At 38.3% G+C, this 11,619-nt stretch overlaps 1 protein-coding gene across 1 annotated transcript in view; it reads left to right on the top strand.

Moving 5' to 3' along the window:
- Positions 1–7,090, top strand: part of LOC105624288 (insulin-like growth factor 2 mRNA-binding protein 1) — a 62,018-nt gene extending 54,928 nt beyond the window's left edge. The window contains exons 2-7 of the mRNA XM_012205648.1: positions 3,416–3,592; positions 3,892–4,275; positions 4,615–4,867; positions 5,306–5,662; positions 6,354–6,605; positions 6,845–7,090. Coding sequence (XP_012061038.1) covers positions 3,416–3,592; positions 3,892–4,275; positions 4,615–4,867; positions 5,306–5,662; positions 6,354–6,605; positions 6,845–7,090 — 1,669 coding nt within the window. The remainder of the gene's footprint in view (positions 1–3,415; positions 3,593–3,891; positions 4,276–4,614; positions 4,868–5,305; positions 5,663–6,353; positions 6,606–6,844) is intronic.
- Positions 7,091–11,619: the final 4,529 nt, after the last annotated feature.

Raw genomic sequence — 11,619 nt, 5'->3', positions numbered from 1 at the left:
CTCTTCTTCTTCCTCCCCTCCCTCCTCTCTCTCTCTCTCTCTCTCTCTCTCGGTTTCTCCTCACCCCTCTTTCTCCCTTGCCTCGCGAAAACCCACCGCCTTTCGTTAAAGGTGACCCGACGAAATCGCCAACGAGCCACACGTGCGTGCAAAAGGGTTGAAGAGAGGGAGAGGGCAGTTGAAGGGAAAGAGGAGAGAGACAGGAGGAGTCCTCCAGCGGGTGATAGGCCGCGGATACCACGAGGCAGACAGTGCACGCACTCTTCGCGCTATGTCATGGATACCGCCGAAAATCCCCTAAAGGGAAGTACGCGAAACAAAGGCCAATCCCCTTCCACCCTTGTATTGCTTGCCATCCGTCGTACCTCTTCCGTACTCCTCTTCCTCCTCGCGTGCACGAATGCCCGCGTGTTTAATGCATCCTTGTCTATTTTACCCTTGCCTCTTCTTATTCCTCAATTTTAATATATGCTTAATTTATTGTTGATTTTCATATATACTTTCCTCAGTTGAAATATATTTTAATAAATTACTTAATGTAAATACAATGTACATCTGAAAGATTTATATCATCAGAAATTTAATTGTTATTAAGAAAAACCCCAAATATATACAATTTTATTTGTGATTAAAATGAAAATGATTTTCTAAGTATTTTATTTTCTAAGATTTTTATGCTTTTCTAAAGAAATAGAGAGAATATTTTATTCTTGAGAGCTTCATGTTCATTTATACATTTAATCATAGACATATGAATGAACTAATATTTTGCATTACAGTTTTTCTTATCGCTGCATTTTTATCTGACAAAGTTGCATGCATTTTCTTTTAAGCGTTATTACGTGAATAGAAATCGACATTATAGCATTATCGTTGCTGATTAAATAAATTCACGATAAGCAGTTACTCATGAATTCAACGTGAATTGCAACATTAATACGGAATGATCCCTCGTTGCATGTAAGTGCATCGCGACTCAACAATGCATTCTTGCGTATATCGAGCACATTTCGCTTTCTCTATAAATTATTTTTACAATACATGAAGAGAAAAGCGTCTAATCTATTAAATATATCTCAAGAAGCAAATATTATTAGAATTATTATTTTTAATAAATAATTTTAAAATTATTGAAATTTATCGTTTTTATAAATTAATTGTATTTTTAGAAATATATAATTACAAATTTTCTATAAATTAATCTCGAGTTTTAATTAACATATGTTTATTTTTGATAGGCATGTCTAATATCTTAATACAATATAATACGATACAATATTTATTAAAACAGCTATAAGTGTGATAATTTTTTTATGTAGAAATTTTTAAATAATAAAATATTCGAAAGTACGATATCTACTGACCAATTTTGAAAGAATTTTAATTTTAACTTGATGATATTTCCAGACAGCTGGATTCGTGATCTAACTGGTCAGAAACATGCTCATAGCTAATCTAAGTTGCACAAGGTTGATCATTCGCAGTCTTATCTCACGCAAGTGCGATAGAGTTTATCCTCGAACTCGAGTAGATCCTACAGGGTCATTCGCCGTGTCTTCTTCAAGGTTGCTCGAAAGCCGCGGCATCGTCGATGAGTGGGTCGGTCCGCTGAAAAATCGATACGTACGAAAGTGAGAGCGCTCCCTCGGTTGTTCCACCCTCCTTTTTGTTCTTCATGCTTCGCGTACTCTTCTTACTTGCCGTTTGGTTCATTCATGTTGTCGTGGCGGCCGCGCCGATACACCTAAACGCGCAAGCACAGTTTACGCTCGTGCAAACCCGAACAAAGTACGCAAAGCCGGTCAAAATGAAATTTCAAGCGCGTTAACGGCATGCGATTTCAAACGTATTTTGCGCAAAAATATTTATTTCAATACATTATCCAAGGTCTTCAAAAGATTTATCCTTTTTATAGAATCCTAAATTGTCAGACATAACACACATCTGACATACTAAAATCCTTAATGATGTACTGAACGGAAGAAGACCCTTCGTGAAATTGTGACAAATTGAAGTTTTTTAAATTAAATATTAAGATATTTAAAATAATTATAAATAAAATGTCTCTCTCACGAGCTATCATTAATATGTGTTCAATAAAATTTTCTCAATTTGCAATTAATTTGGTATCTTATCATTATTTGATATCATTCAATATTTTAAAACGATTTTTTTTCGTGTTTAGGAATGTACAACATCAAATCAGCAAATTTGAGTGTGACTTCTCCTTAGACATGCAAAGGAAAAAATTTTAATGCTTGTATTGCTAAAGAGGACTCCAAAGTGAGTCGAAACATTCAAAGAATTATGGAATAAAAGTTCAAGATTAAACTTTGCGTACTAATTATCACTGACTCTTAATCGCCTGGTTTTGCATTCTTTTTTTTTCTTTTTTTTTATATAAATAAGAAGATTACAATTTCTAATCGAATTTCAAATTTAACTTTTCCAAATCTTATCGGATTATCTTTTTAATATTGCAAATTATAATATAATGTCTACATATACAATTAAATATAATGTCTACATATTACAATATAATATGATAATACATATACAATATTACAACATAATATAATATTGAAAATTATTCTGTATTGTTTCACAAACAATTGTCAAGGAAGCTTTTTTAAACAATAAAAAAGCAAAGAAAGATAAAGGTCCGACAATGTAAAATTAAACTAAGCATCCTCGTTGTTTACATATTTGAAGTTTAAAGAGACAATATCCGCTCTCTGTAGGATTTCTGAAAAAAAAAAATTGTGTTTAATTTTTACTTAACGCATGAAGTTTTATTTATTTACTTAGCATGCATTTTTTCCTTAGTTGTTGTTAAATATATAATATTTGTATATTGTAATTCTGTAATTTGCATATAATAATTAATTTTATAATTTATAAAACAATTTGATAAATTTGATATTAATATTATTAAGAGACATATCACAGATATATCTCGTTATATTGTAGACAACAATGTCGCTATGTAATGTAAACAACTGATGACTCCCCGTCAGAGGGGAATGTTATAACTCGGCTTTCAAAGTTTATTACCGATTACCCTTGGAATCTTGCTTGCTGCCGTGTAATTCTGTCAGAGTCTCGTTCAAATCTGGCACTTTATGGCCGCTCTCTTTCTTCGCTTACAATCTCTACTCACTCAAGAATTGGAATACGTAAAAGAGATACGCAAGATGATGTGGTATTGGAATATCTTTTACATTTGTTATACGCTGTTAATGATATTAAAATCATGTTATTAGACAATAATTAAGAACAAGTGCGCGCGCGCGCGCGCGCGCGTGTGTGTGTGTGTGTGTATTAATATAAAATATCATTTACCTCTCTTTGTGTTACTTCTTCATGTTCGCTTAATATGTCGCTTAATATGTCCCGTATTATTTTCTATTTCCAGCAGCAGCGGAGTTGCTAAAGTCCTCGTAAGCAATCTACCGGCTCAAATACGACTAGAAGAGCTGGACCTGCTGTTCTCCAACTACGGCCAGATCCAAAACATCGAAAAAGTGCCGTCGCGGGATCCAAATACACAAAGCGTGCTCATTAGCTATGAGACGCAAGAGCAAGTACAACAGTACGTAATCGACATGGTCTTTTATCTACTGTGTTTTTCAAAAGATCAAGAAAATTAGAAGATTTAAAAAATTCATAGCGCAGAGGTTGCTGTCTCACTTTTGCTTACTCTTTCTTCGCTACGAAGAATCGTGAAAATTCTTTCCTACTGCATGTATACATTCGTATTTGGAATTTACATTAGGACTTTAGGAATTCACGAATGAACACTCATAACGTCTGTTTGTTTCAATCCATCCAGGATTGACTACTTAATTTACTTCATTTAGCAAAGACACTCATTGATCTTGTTATTTGCAGGGCTGTGAACCAGTTAAATGGCTACGATTTCGAGGGCAATCCGCTGAAAGTGGAGATGTCCTCGGCGGAGAGCCGACGCAGAGGCCGCAGCCAACGCAGCGGCGGCGTGGCTTTCGCCGGACTGCCGGGTTCCGGTCGCCAGACGGATTTCCCGCTGCGTATTCTCGTCCAATCCGACATGGTGGGTGCGATAATCGGCCGACAAGGTTCCACCATACGGCAGATCACGCAGATGACGCGCGCCCGGGTCGACGTGCATCGTAAGGACAACGTTGGCTCTCTGGAGAAAGCTATCACTATCTACGGCAATCCCGAGAACTGCACCAATGCTTGCAAGAAGATCCTGGAAGTCATGCAACAGGAGGCCAACAATACGAACAAGGGGTACGAGTTGGTTTTGGCTTTTTTGAATCTTCGAATTCTAAATGGAATCATAATAATCGTAATTGCTGGTCGAGTAAATGTATATTAAATAATATAGACTATATTTTTATATATTTTATGTTTTATGTTTATGTTAAATATAAATCTATTTTAATACTGTTATGATTTTCTAGTAACATATACTGTTAATTCGGTTTCAGTACATTAATATTCTTGTAATCATATTATTTTAAATATGTAAACACAATTTAATATTGTTAATTTACATCACTTTACTGAATCGTTGTTTTACCGTTAATTGAATAATTAATTACATTATATTATGTTACTTGTCGACAGTGAGATCACTCTGAAGATCCTCGCGCACAATAATCTCATCGGTCGAATCATCGGTAAAGGCGGTAACACGATCAAGAGAATCATGCAGGACACCGATACGAAGATCACTGTTAGCAGTATCAACGACATCAATAGCTTCAATCTCGAACGCATCATCACAGTTAAGGGATCGATCGACAACATGAGCAAAGCCGAGTCCATGATCTCCAGCAAGCTCCGTCAAAGCTACGAAAATGATCTGCAAGCTATGGCTGTGAGTTTTAGCGCATATTCACTCATTTTTTCTTGTACAATAAAATACAATTTTTCTTAGAAATCTCTTATAAATTAAAAAAATATATAGGAAAAATATAAACGTGAAAGAAGTTATTAAAAAAAACAAACAGTATAAATGTACAAATACATTCACGTGAATGTATCACAAATACATTTTAGTGACTTGTAAGTGATCCTATTACATGAAAATCGAGTCTCGAAGGGTTCTACTTAAAAATTTTAGATTTAATATTTACTTATCAGAAATTAAAGTGGCAAGAGTAAATTTTTTCATCAAGCTTTCAGTTAATCTAGGGACGTTTGATTGTGTCAACCTCGTTGAGATCTGGCGCAAGTAAAATACATCGATTGCGTCAGAGATGCCGTTGCGCAACGCGACGAAGCTTCTAATCGATATGATGATTGTTCTCGCCAGCCCCAAAGCATGATGTTCCCCGGCCTGCACCCGATGGCCATGATGTCCACCGCCGGCATGGGCTACAGCTCCCGTGGTCCCGGCCTCTATGGTTCTGGACCCGCCCCATATCCCTACCAGAGCAGCCTGCCTACTCAACAGGGCGTCCCCGCCAGCGATACCCAGGAGACGACTTTCCTCTACATTCCCAACAACAGTGTCGGCGCCATCATCGGCACCAAAGGCTCCCATATCCGTAACATAATCAGGTTTTCCGGCGCGAGCGTAAAGATCGCTCCTCTTGAACAAGATAAGCCGGCTGAGCAACAGACTGAGAGGAAGGTCACCATCGTCGGCTCCCCGGAATCTCAGTGGAAGGTAAATACAATAACTCTTCCTGTTCCTCTTCTTGTTCCTTAATCTATTAAGCAAGAGAATTTATAATTTTTTATTTTTTATAATTTCTTCAATTATAAACACGTGAATATTTATATAGAGCTCTGTCAGATCTATTTGTTATAACATATATTTAAAATGAACACATTTTAAATATATGAGCTAAAACCGACTTTTTGCTAATAATACTATAATAGTGTCTGAAGTCTGTTTTACTGTCCATATAATGTCGATGTCATATTGGCAGATAGGTATCGTGTCGGTCTACCGTTGTAAAGATCCCGAGTTCGAATCCAGTTGCTGACGAGAAAAATTGTATAGAACCTTAAAGTTCGTAAAAGTGTTCGCGGTTACCCTGTTGTATTTTGGGTGGATGTTGCCTTCTATGCATCAACTTGAATCAGCAGGAATATTAAAGAAAAGGGCCCCGTACCGATCTCGTCAAATGAAATATGCGAGAATCGGCCCCGTTTGACCCTTCGACATCTTTTTTTTCTTTTCGTTTGATATTAATTCGCTTCTGAATTTTCTTCAAGATAACGAAGGGATTTAATTTTTATATTTTTACATTTTTAAAAGCAATAATTTAAAGTTCTATTTTGCAACGCAATACAATTTTATTGCATTTTTTATTATTTTTACATTATCATTTTTACAAAAATTGCGATTTCAGGCCCAGTATTTGATCTTTGAGAAGATGCGGGAAGAGGGATACGTCGCCGGTACCGAAGATGTTAGACTGACCATCGAAATCCTCGTGCCCAGTACTCAAGTCGGCCGAATTATTGGCAAAGGTGGTCAAAACGTGAGGGAATTACAGCGCGTGACTGGTAGCGTTATTAAATTGTCAGAACAGCAAGCGACTCCTCCTTCAGCAGAAGAGGAAACAACTGTCCATATAATCGGTCCCTTCTTCTCTGTTCAGGTAAGGAAACTGATTTTTTACATAAATTTTAATAAATAAATAGAAAAATATTAGATATCTGTTACGAAATATATAAATCTTCTTCTATCTTATCTCGTATTCTTATATCAATAATTAAGTACGATAATTATTTTTTCTTAAATCCATTAAAAGAAATAACAAGTTATTAACGCATTAGAAAAGATGTAAAATGTGAGATTTAAAATAATGATGGATATAAATACTTTCTGTTTTCTTAGTCGGCACAGAGAAGAATCCGCGCGATGGTATTGCAATCAGGTGCACCGGGTGGAACCGGTGGTGCTGCACGCGCCGGTCGCGGTAGCAGCCAAGAAGGTACCTCCCGTTCTAAAAGAGATGGCAGCGCCACTTCCCAGGGCGGCACGACGTCGCAGCCCAGTTCCCAACAGCAGTCTGTCGGCTCGCCATCGAGCCAACAACAGCAGCAGCAGCAACAGCCGCAGCCACCATCATCGCCGCAGTAACATTAACATCGATGACACCGACCTGACGCGGACCGACGCCACAAACGCCCATCCGCTTCATTCGCCGGAGTGGCCTCGTCGTCGCTTTGACATTCTCTCTCATCGAGAGGCTGAGCTTATCGCGATCTCCTCCTCTCGCGGGGCGCGCGCGACCCTCCCTGATGAGGGAGGGCTTCAAACGAGGGTGCGCGACGCGCAGATCGCGACGGGAAGACGCCCGGCAATGTTCTGAGAATTAACTCGACTCGAGATCCAACAACTAGGTTCGCGGACTTTCGCACTCAGTGAAGTAGTAACAATTCCCGTTATCAGTTTTATAAATGATTCACGAGTCCTAACTTGACGAATCAACGCGGGAATTCTAGAAGAGTGCTCGGCGAGTCCACAATTCGACGAGTTAATTCTGAGAATTCGAACGAAGAATTGTTATTCCAAAGATTCTAATTCCAAGACTCGATTGTTGTGAGTCAATCTGAAGAGTCAACGAGGCCCTGGGCCCTCCGTTCGATTCGACACGGGCGCGTTCATCGTGATCGATGTTAATCACGTGCGAATGATTAATTTAAAGTCTTAAGTGTCCTTTTTGACAATGGGGATACACATATTGTAATTAATCGCATTGGTATTCGGTTGAAAAAACGATTGCGATTCTTGAATTACAACTTAAACGCAAAGCTCGGCAATGGTAGGCGAAGCAAAGGCGAAACTGCAATCGATCGGAGGAGCACCGAACATATGTTATCGAATCTGGCTTTGTCCAGGTAGACACTGCCCATACGCGATCGCTGACTCTCACGACGAACTCCCATCCTCGTTGACGAGGATCGTGGCGTTTTCCCCTTTGCTCTACGCGTCGCGCCTGCGTCCCGCGCGCACACCCCCGCGATAGCGATGAAGCGACAACACACAGCCGCGCACGACCCAATTTCGCAGCGCTAACGAAACCACCGCCGCCGATGAAATAGGACACTTCGACGAGAAACAAACTGATTTAAAAAAAAAATAGAAAAAAAGAAAAACACACACAACCTTATTACCTCATTGCATTACGGTTAAAGATTTAATACGATAAAGGAAAGTGAAACGCGCGGGAGAAGCGATAAACCGATTAACCTAAAAAAAGAAAAAGTCTATCTAATATTAAAGTTATTAATAATATACAGAGAAGTTAAGTGACAATTACATATTATGTTATATCTGTTACTACTACTGCAACTATTACTATTATTACTACCTACTACCTACCTAATACTATTATCGCTATATACTATTTACTTACTTCTTACTAGTACTACAGGAGGAAAGCGGTTTTTCTTAAAAAAAAAAAAAGAAGAAAGCAACAAAAAACACAGATTAGGTACAGTTCTTTTATACACACAATTCAGAGACGTTGAATAATAATATACGAGACTTAAATAATACCGAGACCGTGTATCGCGGAACGGCGATCCGTTGATGGTTGTAGACATAAGCCAGGATGTCTCAGGAGGAGAAGAGAATAGAAGCGACCCCCGCGCCCCAATCCGCCCCTCCTCGCACGTAATACCAAAGAAGCGATTATGAGTTATTTCGTATTGAGTTATTTCGTAGTGAAGTGAAATGCGTCGTGTACGCTCTATTCGCCTCAAGTTCCTCATCAAGAGCCACGAAAGGAAGAGAAAGAAAGAAGAAAGAGGGATCAGATACGAGAGAGGAAACCGACGAGTGATCATCAGACGTCGAAAACAACGTCGACGAGACATCGAGTCGCTGATACGAGTGATTGATGAAGAAGAAAGAAGGAAGAATGAGAAAAGGGAGAAAGGAGATGAAAGTCCGATCGTGTAATACTATATTGATATGACATGAATACCATTTTTTTGCCATGTTTTCAAAAAACGTCTCTCAAACATACGGAGAGAATGAAAAAGCGACTAGTCGGTACGCAGAACAGCGAGTGAGAGAGAAAGAAAGAGATAAAGATAGAGAAATACAAGGGAAGCAAAAGAGAGACAGCGAAGGAGGGGACATAAGGGACAAAAAGTGAACAGACAAAACTTTTCAGGGATTTTTACTTTTACCATGAATGTAATAATGTGTGAGTGTGCGTGTGTTGAATAATAATTATTAATTAATAAGTAATTTGATTACTGATTAGAGAAGTTAACGGCGAGGAAAGGTGATGGAAAGAGTAAGGAAGAATCAGTCTTAACGCGAGATAGGCAAGAGATGGAAGAGAAGAAAAGGAAAGTAGAGGGACGATATGAGAGAGCGAGATGTCGCGACATTTGATCGCGACATTTACTCTCGCCGCGGATGGTGTGTCGCCGAGACGAGCGTCGAGACGGAGCCTCTGCGAGGCGTCTCCCGACGAGCCTGCGAACCCCGTAATTTTTGCAAATTATAGCTGTTAGAGGCGCGCAGGATCCGGCCGGGGCGCGGAGAACCGCGGAGCGCAATAATCTCGATCTCGCATCGATATCGCGACTCGCAACGCGTATAATCGGCCATTATTATCCTGTTGCACAGAATCAAGAGATTCCTTTCGGAAACGAGGATAAACTGAGGATAATGCGAAGACGTTCGGCGAGGCGAAACGAAAGGAAAAAAAACCGAGACATAATCTCGCGTTTTCCAACAGTGATGTTACATTATTAAAAACAACCTCAAGCCTTGCTCTAGCTCGATATATTAATGACCGAGTACGCGTCACAGTCGCTGTATCGAGTTCTGAAGACATTCCTAAGTGATGCTTTTAGAGCGATATGGGGAAGAGAAAGAGAAAGAGACAGAGAGGAAAAATGAGAGAGAGGTTCCAGACGATCGATCGCGCGGCAGGTAGATGAGGCGGAGACAGCAAGACGGGGAACGTGATGAATCAAATCAGATTCGGAATTGAGAACACCGACCCTGCAGAGCGGTCGTTAAGCATAACCAAGGAAATTCTACAAATACAACGGACTAATCAATCATGGCGCACGGTTTCGCGCCGATCAGAGCTCGATCGTTCTCAAATATTCGCACAAACTTGACGAGAACGACCGATTTTATTCTCTTTCATGAATATCTGAATCGTTAATTACCTCTCGAATTTATCCAGCAGAAATGCGAGACTTACTTTTCATGATTGATCGGTGATTATCGTGTTCATCGGCGCGCAACCGGGGCGACACCGGTATCAGCATGTGAATCTCCATCGGAGGTTCACGTCTGGCGACATGACGAGCCTCACAGGCTCGTTGATTTACACTCTCGGCGTTCGGTATGCGTTTAGTACAAAGATACATGAGGTTAAGAATAAATAAGATAATCAAGAATTAAAGGGGACACCGAAAGATAAAAGAAGATGTAATGTCTTTATTTCTTTTCTTTATTTTTTTTTTGAAAAAGCTGAAAATTGAAACTCCAGAGTATGTGAATATTATTTCACATTAATTGATGAAGAATAAAATACTTTGCAAGAGAGGAAAACACGCTTTGTCGTGTTTTTTTTTTTATGTTAATCATTAAATAATGATTGACTAATCTATATTTTTCGAGTCGATAACATTTGTTCTCAAAACCATAAAGATATTAGTTAACTTTCATTTATATAATTTTTGTTTTATCTAGACTTTAAATTTAGAGGAAAATCTTTCTTTAATATAAAAAAGTGATTTCCGTAAATATTGATTGACGCTAACGATAATATTTATACATAAAGTTCTTTGTCTTGCTAAACAGTGAGAAGGTAAAAATCAAAGTTAAAATCTCAAAATTTAAACTTAATAATTAAACCGCGAAAAAATTTGTTCGCGCATACTCTAGAAATTCAATTCTCGGCTTTTTCCGAAAAAAAATCAAGGACTGATTAATTTTATGATATTATGTCTTTTTCAACTCTGTCTCTTTTGTTGAAAAGAAAAATCTTGAAATCTTATTTCGATTTTTAACCTCGATCAACTTTAACTCGTGTTTATAAAAGTGGATATATAGAAGCTCGTAGACTCGATTGAATGTTTATCCCTGTTTCTAGTTCTAAAGCTTAGATGAAACAAAAATCTTATATAAATGGAGATTAAATATAATCGACATTTTGTTGAATGTAAAAACTAAACGGCTCGAAAGAAGTGAGGATCAGGTAGATCACATATCTAACGCCAGATGGGCGACGAGAATACGAGTCTTCTTCTTTTCTGCTGCATCGCGCAAGAATGAAGCGCTAAATTAGCACACGAGTAAAGAAGAACAGAGAAAATGATAAAAAATCGAAAATAGAATGAAAGAGGAAAACGAGTCTGAAAACGTAGATTTATTTTTGATACATTGTTGGGGAGACTCCAAGTGAATCTTTCTTTTTCAATTTTTTTTGTTAGATGTTTTTAATAACTTAATGAATTTTTACGATATTAAGAGAAAATAGAGAGGGAGAAAGAGAGAGAGAGAGAGAGAGAGTTAGTTTTTAATAGTAAGATAAGAAAGGAGAGAGAGAGAGAGAGAGAGAGAGAGAGAGAGAGAGAGAGAGAGAGAGAGAGAGAGAGAGAGAGAGAGAGAGAGAGAGTAGAGTAGAG

This window comes from Atta cephalotes, assembly GCF_000143395.1.
Source record: "Atta cephalotes unplaced genomic scaffold scaffold00075, whole genome shotgun sequence".
In the NCBI taxonomy this organism is placed as follows: domain Eukaryota; kingdom Metazoa; phylum Arthropoda; class Insecta; order Hymenoptera; family Formicidae; genus Atta; species Atta cephalotes.
The sequence above is the reverse complement of the archived record's forward strand: the minus strand, read 5'-3'. Positions and strand labels throughout refer to the sequence as shown.